The 27777-nt window shown below is 41.3% G+C and overlaps 1 protein-coding gene and 1 long non-coding RNA gene across 2 annotated transcripts; one reads left to right on the plus strand and one right to left on the minus strand.

The window, feature by feature from the left end:
• Nucleotides 1–5671, plus strand: LOC309841205. The gene is made up of 2 exons (XR_014299052.1): nucleotides 1–87; nucleotides 3159–5671. It is a non-coding gene; the product is annotated as an uncharacterized lncRNA (long non-coding RNA).
• Nucleotides 5368–27389, minus strand: MED17 (mediator complex subunit 17). The gene is made up of 12 exons (XM_082684115.1): nucleotides 26833–27389; nucleotides 24443–24609; nucleotides 23315–23534; nucleotides 19368–19504; nucleotides 19199–19283; nucleotides 18685–18837; nucleotides 17419–17549; nucleotides 16609–16793; nucleotides 13708–13845; nucleotides 8756–8873; nucleotides 6960–7119; nucleotides 5368–5928 (listed from the first exon to the last, which is right to left on the minus strand). The coding sequence occupies exons 1-12, from the start codon at nucleotides 27080–27082 to the stop codon at nucleotides 5717–5719; spliced, it is 1956 nt and encodes a 651-aa protein (XP_082540241.1). The 5' UTR covers nucleotides 27083–27389; the 3' UTR covers nucleotides 5368–5716.
• Nucleotides 27390–27777: the final 388 nt, after the last annotated feature.

The following is a 27777-nucleotide window of genomic DNA, read 5'->3' on the forward strand; positions in this document are numbered from 1 at the left end:
TGAAGTTTTTGCTGTAGATTGGACCTTATAATGTGGACACAGAGGGAGGTTGAATTCCTTGGATGCAACAGACCTGTGATTATGCAGGTGAGTCTGGCCCTTAAAATACTAAGTCTTTATCCTTCAGGTCCCTCATGGTCTACAAGAATATTTTTACTAACCAAAATGAATGTATTAAATAATAATTTAATTTTCTGCTTTTATTAATAATATAAAAGTGTCATTTAGAATTCCTGGTCAGGGGTGCCTGGCTGGCTCAGTCAGAGGAGCATGTGACTCTTGATCTTGGGGCCATGAGTTCAAGCCTCATGTTGGATATAGAGATTATTAAGAAAAATAATCCTCAGGGAACCTGGGTGGCTCAGTGGGTTAAGCCGCTGCCTTCGGCTCAGGTCATGATCTCAGGGTCCTGGGATCGAGTCCCGCATCGGGCTCTCTGCTCGGCAGGGAGCCTGCTTCCTCCTCTATCTCTGCCTCCTCTGCCTACTTGTGATCTCTGTCTGTCAAATAAATAAAATCTTTAAAAAAAAAAAAAGAAAAATAATCCTCAAAAAAATTTTTTTAAATACAATTCCTGGTCAAAATGAAATAATCAGGGGTATCACTTTGAATTCATGGTGTTTTGGCAAAGCAACCTGATGAAGTTTTGTGGGGTAAGTGTAAGATTTCCTTTGGGCTTTTTCAAATACCAAACACAGATCCTAACTCTCTATTGCTGCCTTTTTTGGGGGGGTCCCAATGGGCTTGGATTGGGAGTACTTGTAAACTGAGTCAAATGCTGTGAATGCATTTAGGTGAAATCATGCCACAGGCCTTAGCAACTTGGTATACTCACTAAATTACAGGAAGTTTTTCAGATTATATGTTACTTTTTTTTTTCCTGCCCCTTAGGGTTAATCTTTTTTTTTTTTTTTTTAGAAGATTTTTAAAGATTTTTTATTTATTTGACAGACAGAGATCATTTGTCTTATCCTTTTACAGAAATAGTCTCTGCTTTCTTCCAGTGAAAACTCTCTTAATGCCTTGAGCTAGACATGGCTTTTTTTTTTTTTTAATTCAAATTTATTTATTTATTTATTTATTTATTTGACAGAGTGAGAGAGATCACAAGTAGGCAGAGAGGCAGACAAAGAGAGGAAGGAGCAGGCTCCCTGCTGAACAGAGGGCCTGATGTGGGACGCTCGATCCCAGGTCCCTGGGATCATGACCTGAGCTGAAGGCAGAGGCTTAACCCACTGAGCCACCCAGGCACCCCCCCCTTTTTTTTTAATCACACAAATAAATGCAGCCAAGGGGGTGCCTATGTGGCTCAGTGGGTTAAGCCTCTGCCTTCAGCTCAGATCATGATCCCAGGGACCTGGGATAGAGCCCCTAATTAGGCTCTCTGCTCAGCAGGGAGCCTGCTCCCTCCTCTCTCTTTGCCTGCCTCTCTGCCTACTTGTGATCTGTCAAATAAATAAAAACTTTAATAAATAAATGCAGTCAAGATTCTAAGCAAAGTGTACATTTTTAACCTCGGGAAGCATTGGTTTCTGTTTTGATGTACAATCAACGTGCAATGTTCTAGGAGTTTCAGGTGTACAACAATGATTTAGCAGTTCCATATATTACTCGGTGCTCACCCCGGTAAGTGCAGTCACCATCTGTCACCATAATAATGTCATCACAATATTGACTATTCCCTGTGCTGTACTTTTAATCTGTGACTTATTTTATAACTTGAAGTTTGTACCTCTTAATCCCCTTTATCTACGGCCCGCATCCCCCGCCTACCTCCCCTCTGGGAACCACTCATTTGTCCTCTAAGAGTTTGTTCCTTTGTGTTTAGATTCCAATCCTATGGTATTTCTCTTTCTCTAACTTATTTCACTCCACATTATACCTTCTGGGTCTATGTTCTCACAAATGCCAAGATCTCACCCTTTTTTACGGCTAAGTCCATTGTGTATATACACCGTCATCTTTATCCATTCATCTGTGGATGCACACTGCTGCTTCCATGCCTTGGCTGTTGTAAATGGTGCTTTAACAAACACAGGTGCCCATCTCTTCGCTTTCTTTGGGTAAATATCTAGCAGTGGAATGACTGGATCACATGGTAGCTCTAATTTCAGTTTTCTGAGGAACCTCCATACTGTTTTCCACAGAGGCTGCACCCATTTGCATTCCCACCAGCCATGCACGAGGGCCCCCTTTCCTCCACACCCTCACCAACACTTGCTCTTGCCTTTGGGATTTTAGCCATTCTGATGGGTGTGAGGTGCTATCTCACTCTGGTTTTATTTGATTTCCCTAATAATCAGTGATGTTGAGTCTTTTCACGGGTTTATTGTCTTTTTCTTGTTTGGAAAAATAACTATCTAGATACTCTGTCCATTTTCTGGTCAGTTTTTTGGTTGTTTTGGGGGGTTTCTGGTGTGGAATTCTATCAATTCTCTATATATTTTGGATATTAACCCTTATTGAGTCTGTCATTTGCAAATATCGTCAGTAGGCAGCCTTTTTGTTTTGTCCATGGTTTCCTTTTCTGTAAAGCTTTTTATTTTGATGAAGCCTCGATAGTTTATTTTTGCTTTTGCTTCTATTGCCTGAGGAGACATATCCATAAATATGTTGCTAAGGCTGATGTCCCAAGAGATTATGGCGTATGTGTTCTTCTTGGAGTTTTATGGTTTCAGGTCTCACATTTACATCTTTAATCCATATGAGTTAATTTTGTGTATCATGTAAGAAAGTGATCTGGTTTTTCCTACTCTGTTCATTGAAGACCGTCTTTTCCCCATATATTCTTGCTGCCTTTGTCATAGATTAATTGACTCTAAGTGTGGACTTATTTCTGGGCTCTCTACCTTGTTCTATGTCTGCTACTTTTCTGTCTCAAAAATCTCCTTCATCCCTCATTTCAAGCCAAATATAGTCTGTTCTGCAACAAATGTTTTATGATCAGTAAACAGGGAAACAAATACATAATATGCAAAAGTTTTCCTGGTTCCTAATCAAAGAGAGCCAGCATATTTGGAGCAGAAAAACTCCTTGGCCCTTTGAGCTCAACTTTTAGAGATCTAAAAATGGGCACCGGTATTTGAGGCTCCCTTATTACTAAGATGTAGTCCTTCTCATTTGGACATTTAGATTGGTCTCATCTTTCACTTTTACAGACCTCCTTGATAACCCTTACACAGCAGTCTTTGTGAATCTGTGCTCTGTGAAGTATGCCTCCAGGATGAATTTCTGGAAGTAGACCGGTAGACAGGAAGCAGCAAGCTCTAGAACAAAGACCAAGCTATGGTCACTGATGGAGTGTCAGTCGCACGCACGTCCCGGTGCTTGCTATTTCAGACGGAGGGTTTGTCGGGGATGAATGACCTATGATGTCCGTTCCCATCCTAAAGTGCAATTCCAAGAGCCTTTGGCCCCAAGTACATAAGGCCGTGAAGACGTGGAGCAGGAAGTGAAGGGAGAATGAAGGTATGGAGACGGACCACACAGCATGGCTATCAAAATGAGCTGGAGAAAAAGACAATTTTCATGGCCACAGATGCACTCAGTCTTTACCATCTGTGAATGTGAACAATGCAGGACATTCTGAAATGCTTTCTCCTACTGGTAAATGAAAATACAGGTGGCATCTTCACTGCTTCCCAAATTCGAAAACGCTTGACTTTTAGAGTCGTTTGATGTTTGGTATCTGCACAGCACTTTGGAATTTCATGCCCCTTACCAACTGTACTGAGGGAGGCCTCTGAACCATCACTGAGGTGAGCAGGGGGCATCCTTGTCCTCGCTGTACACCCGAGGGAACTGGCTTCGAGGGGGCAGCCTTGCCAAACGGATGCAGCTGAGCAGAGGGAGAACCGACATCTGAACGATGCTCCTGCCGGCCTGCGAACACAGAGTGAGGGACTAACTGGTTTTCTCCAACTGGTCTCCCAAGTTTCACAGCGCCTCTTTCCAACACCAGGTTATTCAGGCTGCAACAATAAGCTGGAAAATGTGAATTGACACAAGGCCCAAGAGCTGCCATTTCCTGCCCCCCCCCCACCATTACCTCAGTTTCTGTAGTGGGTCATGGCTCTTCACTACCCAGTGATTTAAAATAATGGGGACAGGAATGCATATGAAGATGGTGTCAGTCTTCAACTGTTCTACTCTCCTCAGATGAAGTTTAAGAGAACAGGAGGTCGTCCCTGTGCATGCGCTCTCTGCTCCGCTCAGCGTGGTCCTGTTGAACTAGCTCATGACGAGAGAAGCAGCATCCAGAAATGTTTGCTTGATAGCCAATTTTATGTCTATTATCATAAAATGGGAGGGTTTTTGTTTGGTATCCCTTTAAAGTTTAATTTTTCTAATTCATTTTTATTTACCAAAATACCAATCTGCAGTGGATGGAAATTTTTTAAAATGTTAATCCTCTGGCAGAAGTCCATGGAGATTTGCTGTATCAGAGTGTGAGCCCTTAAAATCATGTAAGACTCCTCGTGGGAGAAGAGTTGTCCAGATGAGCTCAGGATAATTAGCTAAGGCAACTTTTGTGGGCTACCATTGAAAAGGCTTATTAATTCAGATTCAGACTGATTTTTTAAAAAATTTCTGTGTAAAGAAGGATTAAAAGGGGACAGAAAAGCAAATACGAAGATGTTACGGTATTTGGGGCTTACAAACTCCATTTTTCTTTTAAACTTTTTAAAGTTACTTCAGAGTCACCTTATACATGATTAAAAGGGTTATCTTCTAAAAAACTGAAAGCATTTCTCACAAGGAAAACACTGCTTATGTATTACTTATGGTGGTTCCAATCCACCAATCCATTAGTATTTTCCCCCCAGGAAAGAACGTTAAAGGAATAAGACAGGAGGAGACTCTCAATGGAAGAGGAGGCCAGGGTTCCTGGGGGGAGGCTGGAGAAGGGCAGGGGCAGGTGCGGAGAGGTGTGAGCACATCCGGTCCGAATGGACGGAGGTCACTCACGTGGGGGAAAGAGACCAAAAGAGAGGACCCAAGGAAGCCCTAGAGGTCCATTACACCCTCTGTGCCTTCAGCTTGCACCTTCCAGGAAGCTCTCAAAGTACCAGTCTTGGTGTCAGACCTGGCCATACCTAAGACAGCTGAAGGAAGAGGTACTTGGTTTGTTGAGACAAGCGCTGGCTCCCCCTGCAGGCACTGTGTGCTGTTCCACTTGCTTCTGGGGTGAGTGTGCTCCTGGAGGAATGCTCCAGGATTATGAATTATGCATTCATGCTCCTGGATGAGTCAGCATTCCTGATTCACAAGAGTGTTTAGATATCCTTACGCAATCTTTTCAACAAATAGTGGAATGAGATGCGTTGGCAAAAGACACAGTATATTTATAAGAGTTCAGAGAAGATCTGGAATTTTTAACCATATGCTTTATTTGATGACAACATCAAAGGGATACTTGAAAAGTTGAATTCAAACCCATAAATTAGTAACCTTTCAAGTTAACTGCATAAAAAAAGTTGTTCTGCATCTCCCCTACTTATATCCTATCACTGTACATAAGTGTCTGCATTTCAAAGCACTGTCACTTATAAAGTGAAATGTTTCAAAATGCTAGGTAAACATTTGTTGTTTTTTTTTTAAACAATGCTCTTTTGGAAAGTTTCTCTTCCTTGTGCTTAGAGTTCATCTCTCTCAAGTCCGTTTCTGGAAACTTCTCTGGAAAAAAATAAACTAGAAACGGTTCTGGAAACAAAAATCATAGTAGGCAAGGGCTAAGTGCAGACATAAGCAGCTCCATTTTATAAACAAAGTTTCGACCTTCCATTTTATTCCACTGAACTTCTCTGAACGGTCCACGAAGATGATTCCATTTGCTATCTTGTAAAACGTCACTTTTTGGAAGATCTTTACACTGGTTACGGGGAAACTGAACCATGATCTTGCTTCCACTTTCAGGGCCGTTACGAACTGTGGAGCAAAACCAAAATATCAATGTAATTTCCAAACTAGAAAACAAGGGTCCCACAACTTCATTCTACCACGAATACAAAAACCTTGTCTACCAACTTGAAAGCTATTGTTAAAAAGAGGCGGTCAGTTTTAATATGCTAACCACCCTCCCCCAAAACCCCAAAAGCTTGCTTATTTATATATACTAGGCCAATATAAGTATTCATGAATTACTGTTTGCACCATAAAAATGGAGCAAGATGAATTCTGGCTTAGGAAAGTCAAATGTCCTATGTATTTTCACAAGATCAATCTATATTTTTTCTAAAACATGTAATACACACCTGATATGAAACTCAAACATTTGGAATCAGGACTGGGAGAGATGCAGACAAGATTTTTTTGAATTAAGAACTTCAGGTTTTAATGAGGCTTCATCACTCAGCAAAGAAGAAATGGGCATTCTGAAACTCTTATCAATAAAGACCTGGTAATGACCAAGCCTGCAGATTCACAAGCTGTGATTCTGTGGGCTAAGTTTTCTAATTACTCTTTCAAATATTTAGAGCAGGTATTAGAAAAGACCATAGTAAAGAGCAAGTACTCCAAAGATCATTTTCAACTAGATAACGCATGTTCATTAAAGTGCCCTGGACAGAGTCGGGGCTTAAAAATCCCCTCTCCTCTCTGGTCCATCCGTTCACCTCTTTGGGGACCACATGTAACTTGGCCTATTTGCAGCAGTACATTTCCCCAAAGCATTTATCCATCAAAGGTTTGGTTTGATACTTCAGGGTAACAATGCTGAAGGCAGTTTTCAGAGCTCTTAGGAAAATGTGTCCCCAAACAAAACATTTTTTATGACCACCAGAAAGAGAATCAATAATCTGTTGCTCTGAACAAGCACCATGATCAGATAAACGTTTAGCATAACTCCTATATGAACTCACTGCAGAGAGAAATTACTCTGAAGTATGTCTAATGAATACAGGGGAACATTAAGGCCAAACTCTGGAAGATCTCGTCCCATTCAAGGCAGCGGCCCGTACCTGAAATAGCATAGTCTCCACTTGGGGAGGCCACGGTGATGGCAGAGGCATTGCCAATGCTCTCTATGGGTCCAAGCCCCACATGATTGCTGAAGCTGAGCACCTGCCAGCCCATGACCTTGGCGAGCTGCTGAACTGCATGCACCTGATGCTGTGACATCTGCAAATGAAGAAAAGGACACTTTATGCATCTTCACCATGGAGATTTCCTTTGCAGTAACCTGACATCATGATTGTAAACTTTTCTTGGGGTGCTCACTGCCTAGCACGGGAATCCTCCTCTGTGACTGTTGCGGGGAGGATCCCACCTTCCACTGCAGAGGCTAAAATGGCCTGAGACTCACCTTCCCTGTCCACTGGCCAGCTTGACCACAGGAATAGGACCGAAGCTTAGCCAAGTGGAGACTCCCACCTCGGCCACGAATGTGGATCAACATCGGAAGTAGCAAGGGGTGACTCTTCCAGTTACCTCTTCAAATCCACTCACCACCCTCCTCTGCCCAGGGAGGATCACCCATATGGTTCCATCCTCTGGCTTTGGGTTGGGTTCAGACAACGGGAACCGCTCAGGTAATGGAAGCCAGAAGGATGGCGGGGAAGAGAGTAAGGTCAGGGCACTTATAACCCCAGTACACTCCCCTGTGAGGTTGTATCCTGTGACAGAAGGTGTCCGCTTTTCTCAAGTGGCCTGGTGCACAGGACTCTGCTTCAGGGCACCCATAAGCGCCCCTCTTATCTCTTTGGCCTAGGACTGGTGACCACTAAGCCCCCCAGGCCTGCTTACCTGGTTATTACTAGCACTAGGTCACCACGCTCTCCCAGGCGTTCTCCGACACCCACACTTTTGTAAATCCTTAGTAATATGAGCATGCCACCTACTTCCTGTTAAAATCCTGTCTGATGCACTGGGGCCATCTGGAGTGCATTCGGCCCCTATTGAGGAAGGAAGTAGCAAATCAGGATCTTCAAGCCTCCCCATCAATTCTGGGAGCTACCCACCAGCCTTCCAATATATTTCTGTGTATACATGCTTCAGGTGACCAAAGTCATTTAAGGTGTAAGCAAGCAACCAAGAGGTCCTGTACCTCACAGATGCATTTCATTTACTTGGCACCAGAGTCAGGATAATAGATTATTGCTTCTAGGATGGAGAGCATCAGTATTTTTTTTTTAATTTTATATGAAATATGTGAATTTTATGAATGGTATATCAGCATTTCTAAACCCATGCTTTCTCCCACAACTTGGTTTTTCACTGGATCATCATAACTCCATGAAGAACATAGGAAAAATACCGTTCTTAATTTTATAGAACAGGAAAGAAAGGTCCAGAAATTTATCCAGTGTCACAAAGCAAACATGTGGTGAAGTTGGAACTAGAACCCAGCACTTTCCATGCTGCTCCTTAATACTGAAGAATCTTTTCTTAGCACTTAAGCAGAATATTCCACTGTTATGGCGAATGGTCACTACAGTTTTCTATGTGATCTGCCCTTCTCTGGTTTTCTGAGGTTAATACTTCTTCACTTCTTCCCAAAGGGGCTGTAAATCTTGGCAGACGTCAGAAATAAAAAAGTTTGTAATCTCAGAGCTGGTCCTTCATCCTCAATACAAACTAACTGGAAATAAATCTAGGGCAGTTTATCAACATTTTCAGTTAACCCATAAATTGTAAAATATTAAATAAATGGCAGAAAAAATGGCTTTCTTTTTATAACTTAATATACTTGAACTACTCCTTACTCACTTTGTTCTTTAAGCGCTACGAGAGGTTCAGGACAGCCATGAACCCTTACCTGGGACAGAAGGAAATCCTGGAGCTCCTGCTCCTGATGAGACAGTGTAATCACCCTCCCATCTCTGTGCACAACTCGGATCTGCTCAACTCCGATATTCAACTGCAGCTGGATGGACCTTGATAAACACACATACTAAAAATCAGAAATGTTCAAAAATTACCTTATACAGTCCCACAAATATTAAACCTTAACATCAAAGAAACAGAAAATACCAATTTGGATAACCTGTGCTTACACCCATAGGGGCAAGGTCCATAGGACTTTCTGGGGTTCGATGTAACCATCAGACTCCTGCTGGCCTTCCCGAGGCCACACTGAGCACCAGCCCGCTCAGAAGGCTGCAGGCAAGGAAGCAGAGCTTGCCACCAACCACTGACCACTGCTCCTCTCCTTGGGCAGGCCTTCCGCCTTCGCTGCAGTGAGCAGAGATCCACACTGGGCTCATGTGGGACCTGCTGTCACTTAGAAACCTCATTCCCAGAGGGAGCCACATGTTCTCATAACCACTCCATAGGTATGCTTTCCAAGGGCCCCACGAATGATACTGCCCAATTTTAGAAGTCACCCCATCTGGGGAAATCCACAGCCATCCCTATCAGGCATTTCTAATCCCTACCAGTCCGGACCCATTTTACCAGTCTGGGATCATTTTATCCAAAAGCCAATGTTGCCTAGTAACGCAGATGGCATCCTTTCTAATCAAGTTACTCCGGGACAAAAGCTAGAGAATTAACCAAAGAGCAAATTCTCATACAGAAAGGGAAAAGATTTGTTAACTCTATGCCCTCTCTTGAAACAATCCTCAAACAAGTCAGACTATGCCTCTATTAACTTGGCTTACGTCAAAGAAACTCACAAAATAACATGCAATGACATTCTTCCAAACCAATTCACAAGTTTTTAGCATAGCATATGACACGTACAAGAAACGTAAAATTCTTCAAATCTAACCAACTAGATGAATAGTGCAGAAAAAATAGCATTCTGTCTTTCCCTATTTGAGAGTACCTGATTTATAGACTTTATTTTATTTTTTTTTTTTAAGATTTTATTTATTTATTTGACAGAGAGAAATCACAAGTAGATAGAGAAGCAGGCAGAGAGAGAGAGAGGGAAGCAGGCTCTCCGCTGAGCAGAGAGCCCGATGCGGGACTCGATCCCAGGACTCTGAGATCATGACCTGAGCCGAAGGCAGCGGCTTAACCCACTCAGCCACCCAGGCGCCCCTATAGACTTTATTTTACAGTGAACATTTAAGAATAAGACATTTAAGCAATTATCTCCACAGAAGTATAATTTTAACAAAGTAAAAGTTTACACGTTTCTTTCAAGAAAACGACAGAATTCAGAGGTCTTAAAAAAAAAAGCTTGTACATCTAACCAAATTTTAAAAATTCTGAGATGACTATTGATAGGGGCATAGTTACAGCAGCTACTCTGAAAAAGCAATTTAGTGACATTCATGAACATTTTAAAGGTCCGTATCTTCTGGCCAGCAATTACACCTGTAGGACTTGATCCTACACCTAGACTTACACGTGTACAAATTATTTTGCTGGCATCCAACTAAAATGTTCAGCAGCAAAAGGCTGATTAAAAGTTGTGGTACACACAACGCAATAAAGCTGTAAAAAAGAAATAAATCTGAGGTAGTGATAAGGATGTTTATTCACCAATATAGTGCCGCTGAGTTGGAAAAAAAAAAACCACACACACACAAACTGGGAATGACTGCTGGTATAGGGTTTCTTTTGGGGGTAATGGAAATGTTCTGGAATTAGACAGTGATAACAGTTCTACAACATAGGGAATATACTAAAATCCACTGAACTGTACACTTGGTTTTGTTTTTTTTTTTTTAATATTTATTTATTTATTTGTTTGACAGATAGAGATCACAAGTAGGCAGAGAGGCAGGCAGAGACCGGGAAAGGAGGAAGCAGGCTCCCCGCCGAGCAGAGAACCCTATGATCCCAGGACCCTGAGACCATGACCTTAGCCAAAGGCAGAGGCCTCAACCCACCAAGTCACCCAGGCACCTTTTTTTTTTTTTTCAATCTTTTTAAATAGGCTCCACACCTAAACTGGGGCTTGAACTCACAACCCTAGACTAAGAGTCAAATGCTCTACTGACTATGCCAGCTAGGCATTCCTGAACTGTATACTTAAAAATAGTGAATTTTAGGTTATGTGAATTATATCTCAATATTTTAAGGCACAAAATATTGTAGAAAAAAAGCAGGATATATATATATATATATATATATATATGCTTGTAAATGCATAGACTTTCTGGAAGGATGTGTAGAAACTGTTTTAAATGCTTGCCTTTGGGGGAGCCTGAGTGGTTTAGTCCATTAAGCACCTGACTTCAATTCAGGTCCTGATCTCTGGGTCCTTGGATCGAGCCCTGCATCAGGCTCTGAGCTCGATGGGGAGTCTGCTTCTCCCTCTTCCTTTGCCCCCTCCTCTGCTGGCTCATGCTTTCTCGTTCAAATTAAAGAAAGAGAGAGAAAAAGAAGAAGAGAAGAGAAAAGAATAGGAAAGGAGAGGAAAGGAAATGCCTGCTCCTGGAAAGTTCTGAGAGAACTACTTTGAACTTTTAAGTAGCATAAGTTGACCCCAGCTACAAAAGATGAGGAAAGGGTGTTCTATGACCTCCTTTCCTTCCTGATGCTATCAAGGCTATGTTTATCACTAACTCTTCCTCACAGAAGTTTATAACCACTGGGTCCTGTGAACCAGTCTCACATTTGTCTGGTCTTAGATCTAATGTAAGTAACTCAACATTGATAATTTTTTTTCCTTTTCCACTCCTTTGTGCTCTTTCTCTTAACATTTTATTATGGACCTTTTTAAACACAAACATAAGTATATAGTACTATAGATTCTGTATATAGAGTAACATATCCAAAAGAAATATGAAAGTCAATGGCCCCTTTACCCAGCCCTAACAGTTAAAATGCAAGCCAAACTTCTTTTATCTTACTCAACCACTACTCTCCCACCACACCCCAAGTCATCCCAATTATTCTGTTTCTTTAGGTATAGGGGAAGAAAACCAAAATCTACCTTCACCCCACCATCTTTTCCTGGAAGCTACAAGACTGATTTCCATTGTGTATTCTTTTATCTTCTGTTTTCTTTTCTTTTCTTTTTTTTTTTTAAAGATTTTATTTATTTATTTGACAGAGATCACAAGTAGGCAGAGAGGCAGGCAGAGAGAGAGGAAGGGAAGCAGGCTCCCTGCTGAGCAGAGAGCCCGATGCGGGGCTCGATCCCAGACCCCGGGATCACGACCTGAGCCAAAGGCAGAGGCTTTAACCCACTGAGCCACCCAGGCGCCCCTTATCTTCTGTTTTCAATCTTCTAAATCATGTTCACTATTTTTCATTTTTAAAAAACAGTAAATTAAAGTCTCAGTATTAAAAAAGTACAATTTAAGGGTATTATATTTGAGGTGTCTGAGTGGCTCAGTTGGTTAAGCAACTGCCTTTGGCTCAGGTCACGATCCTGGGCTCCAGGGATCGAGTCCCGCTTAGGGCTCTCTGCTTAGCAGGGAGTCTGCTTCTCCCTCTGACCCTCCCTGCTCTCATGCTCTGGTGTGTTTTGCTTACTGGAGAGACCACTGTGACTGGTTAGGTCTGCCTGAAAGAAGCAACTAACGTTTGAAAAAAAAACAGGCATTCACCGGCCTTGATGAATGTTTGCCGCTGGCTCACTCAGACTGGCCTAGGGAAGGGCGCCCCCACTGTATCCTACCGTTGTTAAATGTCAGAGAGGCTCAAATGGAGGCCAAAAATGCCTTTTGTGGCTACTTGCTAATTTTATTAACTTCATTTACTCCCCCGCAGTTTTACTGAGATGTAACTGACATATGGCATTAATTAGTAAGTGTACATATTGTGAAATGATCATCATAGTATGTTAACACCCACCTCCTCACATGCTACCCATTTTTCTTCTTGTGATAAGAACTTCTAAGATGTACTCTCTTAGCTACTTTCAAATATACAACATGGTATTATGAACTATAGTCGCCACGCTATGCCCTGCATCCCAGAACTTGCAGGTTATAACTGGAAGCTTGCACCTTCTGAACACCTTTACCCATTCTGCCCCCCATCCACCCCACACCCCTGCCACGTCTGGCAACCACCAATCCGTCCTCTGCATGCTAGCTTGTGATTTCTGAATGTAAATCAGGAACAACACTTCTCTGTGAATGATGGGGTCAAAAGTCATTTCATGCCCTTCATGGACACAGCTCTCAGCCCCCCCCCCTTTTTTAAAAGATTTTATTTATTTATTTGTCAGAGACAGAGGGAGAGAGAGTGAGCGAGCACAGGCAGACAAAGAGGCAGGCAGAGGCAGAGGAAGAAGCAGGCTCCCTGCTGAGCAAGGAGCCCGATGTGGGACTTGATCCCAGGACGCTGGGATCATGACCTGAGCCGAAGGCAGCTGCTTAACCAACTGAGCCACCCAGGCGTCCCTCTCAGCCCCATTTTAAGGGCAAAATCATGAACTGGATTAGATTAAGTTTAGCACCATGCCATAGTTTTGGGGCCATGAGAAAGCCACAAAATTCAGGCCGTTCTAGGCACAATATGGAGAGAATAGGCTCTACTATAAATGGTCCTACTCACTTCAAATACCCCAGGCTCAAGACCACAGCCCCCAGCCAGCAACTCAAGCAGATCAGCCTGAGGTGTGGTAGCTTCCCCCTCAACGAGGAGGTTCATTTTTTTTTTTTTTTTTTTACAACTCAGACACATGACATTTACATACCAGGCACTATTTCAGACATTCTTACCTCTCATCCTGACGCTCTACACTTGATGAAATTTAACAGAATGTTATGTCACCATAGCAAATAAAATCACTCAACAAACATGAACACATAAAAGCAACTTAACATTTTAAATGAATGACATATTCTTGACACTTACTTGCATATCTGTTCATAGCCTTGCGACGTGATTAAAACCTTCACACTAGACTCATAGACGTCATTAATATTTGACCAGTGAGCCTGTATCTGAGGGTCCTCAATGCGACTTGCTAAGCTGTCAATGGTCGCAGCAGTTCTTTTAAAGAGAATAAGTCAACATTTTTAAAAAGGCACCATATAAACCAGTAAGATTATAAATACTTATTAATGTTAAGGCTACGCGAAAAAAAAGAGGACTACTTTTCAAAAATACCACACCTGAAAAGCAGAGACTTTTCTTTAAAGAAAAAAAAAGTCAGATGAGGGGATGAGAGCATTCTTCAGGCTGCCTGGCGCGGGTGCTCAGTGCCCCACTATGACACGTGCTCTTGCACAGGCTGACTTCCTCTGAACTCCAATCTGTTTTCTCTCAGGAAGGCTTACCAGAACACAGGGAAGAAAGGTACTCTTAGGGTACAAACCTCAGCTCTAAAAAGAACATACACCACTCACAGATGACAGTCCTTGGTCCCTGGTAACACGGGACACACCCACAACTAAGGCCCATCACTCACGTAATGACAACTGTTTTCCTGAGAAGCCAGAGAGACTTTGTGCACAATGGAAATCTTACACTCCAAGAAAGATAAATAATGTATGTACACCTGAGAGAGAGGATTCAAGTCTATATGTACGCACCAATGACCCTGTCAAATACATACAACTATTATCCCGATTTTTCAGTCCAGCCATGTTTAGTGATGTGCCTAAGTTACACAGCTGTGAACTAGGGCACAAAACTGGTAGCCTAACTCCAGAGCCAAAAGCCCAGGGGTATAACACTACAGCCAGTAATCATCCTTTTTATACATGCTAATCAACAGCCACTGCCCAGAAAAAGCATAAATCATGAAAGGCCCTTGGGTTCCAGTTTTCTGATTCTAGCACTTGATTGGGAAGAGAAGGAAAAAGCCAGAAGACATGCAAACAGCCACTGAGGTCAAGGGGCATTGGGATCTGCTCTTTTACTGCTTCTGCTCTGGTACGGGTTTCTTTCAATCCCTTAACTTTCTCTTCCTTTCCTGGGATTGTTTGAAAGTGCTTCAGAAATTCCTAGGGCAGACTGGGCTATATCCAAGAGCATTCATTCTTGTATTATGTTTTAACAAACTGGAAATAAAAAGTATCTGGCACATGAGAATTGGTAAAAGAAATCAGGGACTATTCACAAGATGAGATATTACATAGCTATTAAAATATCTCTGAAAAACATTAAATGAAAAATTTAAAAACTTTACAATATTAAGTGAAGGCAGGACATAAAATTTTGATTCCAGATTTTTTTTTTTTTTTTTTTTTAAAGACACACACACCCTGGCACACACACATCAAAACACATGAGCAGTCGGTCTTGCTGTGTATGGTATTGATACAGATGAGGCTGATACATTGGAACATCACTTTGGTAATTGGGGGAAAATGGAAGCATTTTGCAAGCTTTGCTGCTTCCAAGACTGTGACTAATACTCTGAAATGCATAATGGCTCTAAAAATAGCTACTTCTATGCCCCTGACTTTTGGGTAAAGGTTTCTATAATTGAAATGCACACGTGGAGGGGCACCTGGTTGGCTCAGTGGGTTAAGCCTCTGCCTTTGGCTCAGGTCATGATCCCAGGGTCCTGGGATTGAGCCCCACATCAGGCTCTCTGCTCAGCAGGGAGCCTGCTTCCTTCTCTCTCTGCCTGCCTCTCTGCCTACTTGTGATCTCTCTCTGTCAAATAAATAAAGAAAATCTTAAAAAAAAAAATTAAAAAAAGAAATGCACGAGTGGAAGGAACAATAGTAATCTGCCATACTTGATTTTTATAAGGAACTTCTGCATACATTGTTTAATTTGATCCTAAGACCAGACTCCTGTATCCTTAACTGACAGATAAACACGTAGAGGGCCACAGACATGAAAACTAAAGTTAGTTAGCAGGTGACTGAGCTCTGGCTTAGACACATTTTTTTACTCCAGAAGCACCACCCTAACTTCTTTAACACGTCTTCCTAATTCATTTTACTAAAAGCTGTAGACATTAAGTTTCCATTCAAAGAATACAAACTAATGCACCATTAAAACCAGGACTTGTGTTAGTAGGAAAAAATGAAAATCAAAAACTATCACCTAGAGCAGAGTGGGCCCATACCTGAAGGTCTGGAGTTCTCGCCAGGCACAATTTTGAAAAGTAAAAATAGCCCTCTTCACCAAGGACCAAAAATAAAATACAAGAGCACCTCCAGCACTTGAAAAAGATATATTGAGGTCAGATCATGCTAAGTTCTTTTGTAAATGATGTGTAGAGAAGTAAGAGGAGCGTGAGGTTTGGAGCTACACAGACTTGGGCGCAGATCCTGATTCTGCCACTCTCTTCAGCTGTCTAACTGTGAGGGAGCTACAAAACTTCTCTAGGTTTCAACCTTCCCATCAGTGAAAATGGGCTCACACCACCTATGCCAGAGAAGAAGACCTAGATAAGTCAACATATGGGAAAGTGCCTTCTAAAGTCTTAGGAAGTGGGACAGCCAAAACATAGGGAAAGCTTCAAGAAAAGATTAAAATCAGTTCAGGAACAGGTTTCTGGTGGATGGGTCACTGAAGAAGGTGAGGAGTTCTAAGGCACATTCCTAGCGAGGTGTCTTTCAAAACTGTAGCCAGTGTCAGAAACCATCTTGAAAGTGACAGGAGCCCCGGAGCTCAGACTTCTCCAAACCTGAAAGGACCATCCCCAGATGCAAATGCTTTCCCTGCAGTCACCCTCCTCTTCCTAGGAAAGAAGGTCATCTCATGGCAAAAATAATGTGTATAAGGTAACTAACTAATAAAGGAAAAATGACTGTAGTTTCCAAGAAAAATAGTTGCTTTGTTCATCCTTACCTGCTCCTCAGGAATATATGCTTTGCTTGTTTAATGATTTTTTCTAGAAGCCCTTCACTGGACTGTAGTGAATTAATTTCATTTTTATCAAAAGCCTGAGGACCTGAAAGTCTCATTCTCTTGTGACCAAAAGGGGCACTTGCTGGATGAGGCATCACGATGGAACTCAAGGTCTGTTTATGAAACTGTAACAAGAACAGCCATTTATTATTAATATTTTTGTTGAAGTATAATTGACAACTTAGATTAGTTTAAGGCACACGACATGATTTTTGTATATATGGTAAATGATTCATAACAAGTCTAACCAACCTCTGTCACCATAAAGTTACAAATTTTTTTTAAAAGTTGTTAAAAAAACAACTACTGCTTATACGTTAAAGGCAGGGGAGACTGGAATACACACTTCTGTGAAGTTTCTCAGGGGGTTCTTTTGAAATTAGCCTAAACTGTGAGCCAGCTCCCTGGAAACACAGTTCTAGATAACTGGAGTAGAATACATCCTGAAACAACCCAACTATACTGTTCATAGGCTCTGGAAAGACACTGTTCCCATCACACAACCAGAACTACCCTTCCCTCCCATACCCTGCCTGCTCTTCCTACACGCCTAGATGTAACCTGTGGTGTATTTCCACCACCACAAGCGATGCTCAGGAACAGACTGATAATCCTGCTTATCTGTGTGTTCCCCCAGCACAGAGCAAGGATCCTGCACAGAGACAGTGACGGTCACAGAGAAGAGCTTATGCATGTGTGCTGCACCAGACATGCCTCCCACCATACAAGAAGGAACATTTCGCTCATTACCTCTCTAATTAGTAGATGCAAATTATGCTCTAAGACATAAAGATGGTCTTCCGGACTTGGCTTCTCAGTAGCGGACTTTTGGGATTTCTTATCATTTGAGGAATGGCACAAAGAAATCAGTAACTGCAAGCCTATTTATAAAAAGAAGCAGGACAGAGGCAAATCAATCGAAGACATAGGAATGCATGGTTGTCTTCAAAAAGTACAATCACAGCCCGTTCTCAAAAGATCCATTCAAAACTGAAGATCAGGCTTCATGATTAACATTTTCAGACCAAAATGACTATCCGTGAGTGTAATAAACTATGATGCATTTTAACAATACAAATTCTTTGACATGCAATGTGGCTGTTGACCTTAAGCTATGGTTAGACAAGTGAACAGAAGGTGTATGTTAACTAATTAGTTTCTTCTTGCTTTTAAAAAGAGCAAAAACAAAACACAACACCACTTTTGGGAAAAACAATAAAATACGGGATTGTAACTGGTCTTACTGATGAGAAGACTGATACTCTTCCCTGTTGCCAAGAAAACCAAGATGGAATTTTTCAATTCTAAAAACCCATTCCTTTGACAAGATCCAAGAAGATACATCTCAGAATTTATATAAAAAACAAGTACACATGGGGCGCCTGGGTGGCTCAGTGGGTTAGGGCCTCTGCCTTCGGCTCAGGTCATGATCCCAGAGTCCTGGGATCGAGCCCCGCATGGGGCTCTCTGCTCAGCGGAGAGCCTGCTTCCCTTCCTCTCTCTGCCTGCCTCTCTGCCTACCTGTGATCTCTGTCTATCAAATAAATAAATAAAATCTTAAAAAAAAAAAAAAAAAACAAGTACACAGCTAACTACAAACTGATCTCTGAGGCAGGTCTGACTGCTCTTGAGTAATATAATTAAAATCCCAATTTCCACAAATTTAGGAATATTATAGATACTGAATAACCATTGTTACTTAGACATCAAGACAGGATCCCTGAAAAATCTTCCATAAATGGTGTTAGCATAGACCTCACAGCCACTGCTGCCAAGTAACAGCGTTACTGGTACAAATGTTTAACATGCACTGTTTAAAAGCCAGGAGTTAAGCTACTAAGGACACAGGACAGAATGAGGTATGTCCTGCATGCTTTATGAGCTACCATTATAGCTAGGAGGCTGCCTCTTTGCTCTGTTCCCCCAACACATCCAAATATATAGTTACCCCACTCTGTCCTGCTCCCCAAACCACAAAATCCTATTTACAAACTTGAATGGGTTGGCTGCTCTTACTTGGAAAGGGCTGAGAGATAATCTGGTTTTTCACCACAATGTGAGGGATCTGTGACTTAATTTGAACAGCTTCCCGAGAGAGCTGTGCAAAAATTTCTTTACACAAGAGAACGTTTTGTGCTGCTTCTAATTTCGTCTGCCAGTGTGGGGAACCTGAAAGACAGGAAACATATGTATATATCAGTTATCTAACTATATTATGCATGAATTAAATGGTGATCTGAATACATATATCAAAAGTTCAGAAAACACTAAATCAGAGCATATTGTTTCCAAAACACAAAAATTTTCCTTTCTTTTACACAGAGAAAATTGGTGAAGAAGTTCAATCTTAAAAACAAAAACAAAAAACTGCACAGCTATTCACTAATGGTTAATGAACAGGTTATAAATAATAAATTTGCAATTGTTCTTTCTCTGAAGTACCTATTTTCCCCTCTGCATTTATCATCAGTTTATTTGGAAACATAAGCTCAGACACAACTATAAGTTAGAGGACAGAACATAACCACACCTGGTTTGGATTTGGGCAAAGGTCGTTTAAAGAGGTTGACTGTGCCCAGATCACCTATGTCTGGAGCTTGTTTCTGAATTGAAACCTATGGGACAATAAAAACATGAAAAGGTGTTAGCAAATTAACTTCTGGGGTAAGTAATAATTACTTAAAATACTTGACAAATACCTTGATATAGGCAGACCCTTCTAAATCGCTAGGAATCTGAACATCAAGAGGACAGTAATCTTCAGGTATCTTTTTATCCAGATCAATATCTGTATTCTTTATTACTTCAAATGTACCGTGATGGGGAAAGAGAGATCCTAATGGGGTATTAAAAACAGGAAAATAAGAACCAGTTAACACATTAATTTAACATACATTAGTAAATAATACAGTAAATATTTCACTGAATGTAACATTACTGAATCATAAATTAAACTTCCACCTAAAATGTGTTTTGGGGGACATGAGGGAAGGATAGTAAGCAAAAGGAAGAAAAGGAAGCAGGAAAAAAAGGTATTTACCTTAAAAAAAAAAAAAAGAAAGAAAGAAAAGAAAAAGAAAAAAGGAAAAAAAAAGGTTTTGTCATCTTGAACTCATCTTCAGAGTAGGATTCTACCTTCAGAATTCAGAATTCCTCAATTCCTTTGAATGCTGAAACACTCAGGTGCTCCAGTGTCTTGACTTAAAACACCTCAACTTGAGTACTACTGATGGGGGGTGGGGGTCAATAATGGCTTACTTTGGCAAATGAGTCCTTTTAAAATATGACTCAACTATTGTTATCACGTTGTAGTCACAATAATCACAGCCAGGGCTCCTTGCTTCATCCCTTGACATTCAAAGCTTTAACGTTACTGAGCTGTAAATCTTGTAAACATTTACTGTGTAGCTTCTCTGAATATCCCTTAGCAGCTTACAAACCATTACCATGATTACCTCCAAAAACCTATTAGAGCTCAACAACAAAGAATTATACAAGATGTGAATTCAAGCTCATCAAATTTTGGTACATTGCCAACAAAATATATTCCTGCAGCCTTGGCTGAATGGGAGAAAAAGGCAGCAAAGTGTTTTCACTGCCCTCTCTCTTTTGCCCAGGATGTGAAAACAGCTTAGATGACTTAGGGGAGAAAAAAAGAATTAAGATAAAATGGAAGAATCTTTTTCCTTTTATGCTTAGTTTTTAAGGGTTACAGGTAAGCTCCTAATTGAGAAGATATTTAGCCTCTTGACTAAAACGTCATTTATGATTTAGTATGTGTTAACATATAAACACAATCTTTAGAGTTTCTGCTAAATGTACAGATCCAGCGGGATTTATTCTAGGCTGCAGGAGTGGCTCAATATTCGCAAACAATCAAGACAATGCACCACATCAATATAAGAAAGGATGAGATCCTCTCAATAGATGCACAAAAAGCTTTGGAAAAATACAGCAAACATTCTTGATAAAAACCCTCGAGCAAGTAGGGAGAAAGAGAACATACCTCAACATGATAGAGGCCAGGATCAAAAGACCCACAGCTACTATCACCCACAATGGAAAGAAACTAAGAGCTTTTCCTCTACCCTCAAGAACAAGACAGGGACGTCCACTCTCACCACTACTATTTAACATAGTATTGGAAGTCGCAGCCTCAGCAATCAGACAACAGAAGAAATAAAAGGCATCTGAATCAGCAAGGAAGACGTCAAACTTTCACTATTTGCAGATGACATGATGGCTTATTTAGAAAACCCAGAAAGACTCCACCAAAAAAATTGTTAGAACTCATACATGAATTCAGCAAAGTCATGGGATATAAGATCAAGAAAGAGAAATCTGTTGCACTTCTATATACCAATAAGCAGCAACAGAAAAAGAAATCAAGGAATGATCCCATTTACAACTTTAGTGAAAACAGTAAGATACTTAGGAATAAACCAAATCAAGGAGGTAAATGATCTGTACTCTGAAAACCACAGAATACCTATAAAAGAAATTGAAGAGGACACAAAGAAATGGAAAAACAGTCCATGCTCATGGATTGGAAAAACAAACATTGTTAAAATGTCTAATACTGAAAGCAATCTTCACATTTAACACAATCCCTATTGAAATACCACCACCAGCATTTTTCACAGAGCTAGAACAAACAATCCTTAAATTTGTATGGAACCATAAAAGACCCTGAATAGCCAAAGCAACCTTTAAAAAGAAGAGCAAAGCTGGAGGCATCACATTTCCAGACTTCTAGCTGTATTACAAAGCTGTAGTCATCAAGACAGTATGTTACTGGCAGAGAAACAGGCCCACAGATCAATAGAACAGAACAGAAAATCCAGAAACGGACCCATGTAATCTTCAACAAAAGCAAAAATGAACTAATGGGACTCCATTAAGATAAGAGCTCCTGGGGCGCCTGGGTGGCTCAGTGGGTTAAACTGCTGCCTTCGGCTCAGGTCATGATCTCAGAGTCCTGGGATCAAGCCCTGCATCGGGCTCTCTGTTCAGCAGGGAGCCTGCTTCCTCCTCTCTCTCTCTGCCTGCCTCTCTGCCTGCTTGTGATCTCTATCTGTCAAATAAATAAATAAAATCTTTAAAAAAAAAAAAAAAAAAAAAAGATAAGTGCTCCTGCAGAGTGAAGGAAACAATCAACAAAACTAAAAGGCAACCGATGGAATACAAGAAGATATATGCAAACAACATACCCAATAAAGGGTTAATTTCCAAAATTTATGAAGAACTTATCAAACTCAACACCCTGAAAAAACCAAAGTAATCCAGTCAAGAAACGGGCAGAGGACATGAGTAGACATTTTTCCAAAGAAGATATCTAAGATGGCTAACAATACATGAAAACATGCTCAACATCACTTGTCATCAGGGAAATACAAATCAAAACCACAATGATACACCACCTCACACCTGTCAGAATGGCTAAAATCAACAACACAGGAAAAAGTAGGTATTGGCGAGGATGAGGAGAAAGGGGAACCCCCTTACACTGTTGGTGGGAATGCAGCTGCAGCCACTCTGGAAAACAGTATGGAGGTTCTACAAGACGTTAAAAATAGAGCTACCCTATGACCCACCAATTGCACTACTTATTTACCCAAAAGATACAAAAATACAGATTTGAATGGGGCATGTGCACCCTGATGTTTATAGCAGTGTTGTCAAAAACAGTCAAACAAACTATGGACAGAGCCCAAATGTCCATCAACTGATGAATGGATAAAGATGTGGTACACAGGGGCGCCTGGGTGGCTCAGTGGGTTAAGCCGCTGCCTTCGGCTCAGGTCATGATCTCAGGGTCCTGGGATCGAGTCCCGCATCGGGCTCTCTGCTCAGCAGGGAGCCTGCTTCCTTCTCTCTCTCTCTGCCTGCCTCTCAGTGTACTTGTAATTTCTCTCTGTCAAATAAATAAATAAAATCTTAAAAAAAAAAAAAAAAAAAAAAAAGATGTGGTACACAGGCACACACACACACTGGAATATTCCCAATCATCAAAAAGAATGAAATCTTACCATTTGCAACAATGTGGATGGAACTAGAGTGTATCGTGCTAAGCTAAATAAGCTGGTCAGAGAAAGAACAATACCTTAACATTATTTCACAAATAAGTGGAATTTAAGAAACAAAACAAATGAACATAAAGGATTGGGGGGGGTGGAATGAGAAACATTATCATAAGAGACTCTTAATGTTGGAGGGCTGGTGAGGGAGGTGGTTGGAGAATGGGTTAGATGGTGATGGGTATTAAGGAGGGCACTTGTTATCATGAGCACTGGGTGTTGATGTAGTGATACATCACTAAATTCTATTCCTGAAACCAATATTGCATTGTATGTTAACTAACTAGAATTTAAATAAAAATCTGGGGAAAAAATCAGTATTAAAATAAAATTTTTGCTAAATGTACTCAAAGGTAAATATATAAATAGTTTAAATTCAATTCTATAAATAAATGTCTATGATAAAAGTAATTCCAGCTTATCAGGTTTATGTGTACAGAAATTAAAACCTCAAAATGTAATATATTTATTATACAATATATTATACAATATGCAACATTCTAGTCAATCCTGTATAGTTTTTTGACACACTGTAGTTTAAATGCATAGTGTTTAACAATGATCTATACCTGCACTTCTGTAGCTCAGATCTCCCAGAATCTTATCCCCAACTTTTCTGAGTTTCCAGTGTTGCCGTAATCTCAAAAGCTCAGAGTTGAAGTCTCTTTGCAGTTTATTTTCTTGGTTTTCCGTAACTGATTTGGTCAGTCTTTCTGCCCCCTTCAACAGGATCTGGGCTGCTCCAGCGAGCGACTTCTTTTTTGATATCAACTGCAGTGTCTGTGGATTCTATCAGAAAGAATAGTGCAGTTCTGCATTTTTAAACGATTTCAACATTCTCTTAATAATAAAATACCTACTCAAGAGAAAACTGAGAAATTAAAGACAATCAGGTAACACCGTTTTTTGAAAGATAACCACCTGAACCTATTTCTCCGATCAACTCAAATAAACTTATGTTAAACCACAAACACCACACCGGACTACAAACCAGAACTTACACCAGCTCTGCCCAGCTTGGAGTCTGCTTGTCCCCTTCCCTCTGCTCCTCCCTGAGCTCCTGCTCTCAATCTCTCTCTAAAATAAATAAATAATTCTTAAAAGTGGGGGCACCTGCGTGGCTCAGTGGTTTAGGCCTCTGCCTTTGCTCTCTGCTCTGCAGGGAGCCTGCCCCCCCCCATCGAATAAATAAATAAAATTTTTTAAAAATCTTAAAAGTGAGGGGGAATTTGGTAAGCCTTAAAATATTACATTATTAATGAAACTTCACTCTTCTGAAGGTCACAGGGCCATTAATAAAATAGTAAATAAAGGAAATGCTATTTTTATGCCAGTTTATTTTTATTTATTTTTTTTTTTTTAAGATTTTATTTATTTATTTGACAGAGCGAGATCACAAGTAGGCAGAGAGGCAGGCAGAGAGAGAGGAAGGGAAGCAGGCTCCCTGCTGAGCAGAGAGCCCGACGCGGGGCTCGATCCCAGGACCCTGGGATCATGACCCAAGCCGAAGGCAGCGGCTTAACCCACTGAGCCACCCAGGCGCCCTATGCCAGTTTGTTTTAAACCCGTTAGTCTTTAGATCTTCATCTAGACTTAATTTTGCATGAAAGGTAAAGGAGACAATAGGCCCATAGCCTGAGAAGTGGTCCTGGGACTTAATAAAATGGTACCATTATTCAGTTGAAGCCCACACATACCTGTTTTGGAGGAAGTGCGTCCTGAGAGACTGGATCAAGAGTCATAAATTTTTTATCCCTAACAATACTGAGGACATCGTAGAGAACACACATCTCTGTTAGGGCACTTCTCAAGTTATTCCTCACAGAGTCCCAAGGCCAAAGAGAAGGCTGAAATTTTACCAACCCTAAAAAGAAAAAGGAAAAAAGAAATTCACAGGTATGAGTTATAATAACTAGAAGACAAATCTTATTTAGATGTTACAAGTATGAAAAAAGAAACAATAAGTTATTTAAAATTATTTCCTGTTTTATCCCACTTTGTCCACCCTTTCTTGAATCTCTGTAAATATTTAAGTTAGCATTTCCTATAATGGCAAAACAAATTTGGTATCTAATCTCCACGTATTGCAGTATTTTTAAAATTTATACAAATAACCTTTTTCTACCAGATCTTAAAACTTGAATAATTGGAGAGCATTTCCAAAATATTTTAAAGTACAAAAATACAAATAACCTATAATGGCAATATTCAGATACTAAACAATGTTAACATGCCTTCCAACCTCTGAAATCATTTTGCTAAATTTCACCACTACTTGCTCACTACCCAGAGTTCAAATAGAGTAATAGAGTAAAAAAGTAGAAGTTTTCCTTTATTCCCCACCCACAATTTTCTCCGCTCCTGAGAGGTAAACAGTACTGACAATTGGGGTGTGCCCATGCAAATACTTTTCAATGCATTCACATATATTTACTTCCATTTTTCTATTACTTGTTTTTTTTCCAATTACTATGTCCTAGAGAGACTTCCATGCCAGCACATATAGATCTATTTAATTCTTTTAACTCTGTTTGACGTTCTGGAGCATATATATTATATATCCATATATAATGGATAAGTTTATAATGGTAAGTTTAACCATTCCTACTTCATGGACAGGTAGGTTGCTTTCACTAATGCTAGTAGTGGTAAACATGTTGAACACACATCTGTGTACAACTTTTTCTGAAAGCTAAATTCCTACCTGTGATTTTGTGGGTCCAAAGGAGATGCATATTTAACACTTTTGACACATACTGAACTGCAAAACTGGCTTCCAAAAAGGTTTCACCAATTCACATTCCCAACACAGATATTTAGTCTTTTAAGTTGCTGCTAATGGTATGCGCGAAAATAGTGTTTTAATATTTTAATTTGCCTCTCCCTACTAGTAAGATCCCATGTCTTTTTCAGCCAGCTGTTTATACCTTCAGGCTATTTTTCGAGTGAGTTATCTTTTTTTCTCCCAGTTTGCAAGGAATCTTTGAACATCAGGGACAGCAACCAGTATGTGTCCAATAGGTTGCCAATAGTCTTCCCAGTCTCTCCTCTATTTTCTTTGTTGGTGGCACCTTTTATCATTACTTTAAAATTTTATGTAATTAATCTCTCTTTGGCTTTATAATTTGTGTTTCCTATTGTGCTTAAGATCTCTTCTGCTGCCAAAGTTCTATGTCTACAACTTCCAATTTTTTAATATTTTCATTTGCATTTCAATCCTTGTGAAAGTAATCAGGAGTGTGAAATATGAGATAGTATCTATATTTTACTCCCAAATGGACCCCCGACTGTTCTAACACCACTAGCTCGAGAACCCATCTTTAAATTCCTATTTACACAGGGTCTGTGGCACATACCTAAATCAAGAATTGTATTTTTTAATCCCTGATAATAATGAGAATCCAAAACCCACTCACACTTTTTCTACTATTCTCTCCTAATTAGGCTCCCTCTTTTCAGTTTTGTTTTCCCTGTAACCCATTTGCTACAACGGATCTTTTTTTTGCTACCTTTTTGCTACGAAGCAATCTTTTTAACGTACAATCACCTGTTTCCTTAAAATCCTTCCAAAAGCTATCAGCTGTCCTAATAAAACCCAAATGCTTATCTGGGCCTGGTGGCTCGACACGATTTCGCCCCCACCTACCTCTTAGACCTGACCTCATAGTCCAGTCAACACAGACCTCTCTCTTTTCAGCAGGTATTATCAGCATCATCCCCATTCCTCAGGGAAGCAAAGTAACTCGGACAATAATGGCAAGAGCAGCGATATGAACCGCGGGCCTCTTAACCAAGTGTGCCACATTACAGACTTGAGCACTTCATCAGTGAGTGTCTCAAATGCTCCCACTCGAGAAACGGTGCGGGAGGATAAGGAGAATGAAGAGACAGGCAGCGCCATCAACTGCCCAGCTGCGAAAAGACCCCAGTGAGCATTATCAGTATTCCGCACGGGACTGTTCTGACACCGACGCAACCACATCTCTCTCCGCGCGGGAGAGCCGGAGTGGCATTACGTGGGCGGGTACCGGGGGTGGGGGGTGCCCCAGACCCGCCCGCGGCCCAGAGCAGCACACACGGGCCTAACCTTCCTCATCGTCCTGGTCCGCGCTGGACCCGGCGCCAGCCCAGTCCTGCGCGTCGCCCTCGGCCCCCGCCGCCTCCTCCTCCTCGGAGCCCGAACCCTGGCTGAAGTCGATCCGCTGGGCCAGGCGCGCCAGGTTCTGCGACATGGACAGCGGCTGCAGGTACGTCTCAGTGCCATCCAGGCCCACCTCCTGGACCTGCTTCTCGCAGGCCGACTCGATGCTGATGCGCACAGCGCGCACTCCAGACATGCTGGCGGCGTCGGGGGGAGGTGTCGGGAGGACACCCGCGCAAGCCGAAACCGGAGATGAGAAGCAGAGGCGCCCCCGACGAGCGCCCACAAGCTGGGAACTGCGGTACCTCCGCGGACCTCGGAAAACCAAACACGGCTGCGGGGCGGGAAACAAAGCCCTGAGCCAAGCGACTTTCCCAGAATGCACCGCAGTCCCCTGGCTTCCCTCGTAGGCTCCTGGAGGCGCCGGCGCTCTGGGCTTCCGGGGGAGCGCTTCCGGCTTTCCCAGCGCAGCGTAGGGAAAAACTTCCTGGTTTGTAGGAGGCGTGGCCGGGATTGGGGGAGAAGGGGGAGGAGGGACCTTGGTGCCGAGGGTGTGGATTGGCTGGTGCGCGGTGTCCGCCTGCATTTTAAAGTGTTGTTTGCTTCAAGTGATGGTGTATGGGAAGTTCAAGAAGGCCGGAGAGAGGCAGGAAAAAGGAAATGAATGGATCCCTGGGTCTTCGCGATTAGAGTTCCTCTGACAATGCTGAGATTTGAGAGTTTACACCTAGAGAAACGTGTCTTAAGAGTTATGAAATAAGGACATAATTTGAGGAAAAACATAAATCGTGCTTATCACTACTTAAAATTGTACTGCACAATTAGTTTATTATGTTTTCCTCTTAGCTGTAACCTCCTGGAGAGCGACTATCTCCAGGAAGCGTAATAGAC

This window comes from Mustela nivalis (assembly GCF_964662115.1).
Source record: "Mustela nivalis genome assembly, chromosome: 9".
Lineage (NCBI taxonomy): Eukaryota > Metazoa > Chordata > Mammalia > Carnivora > Mustelidae > Mustela > Mustela nivalis.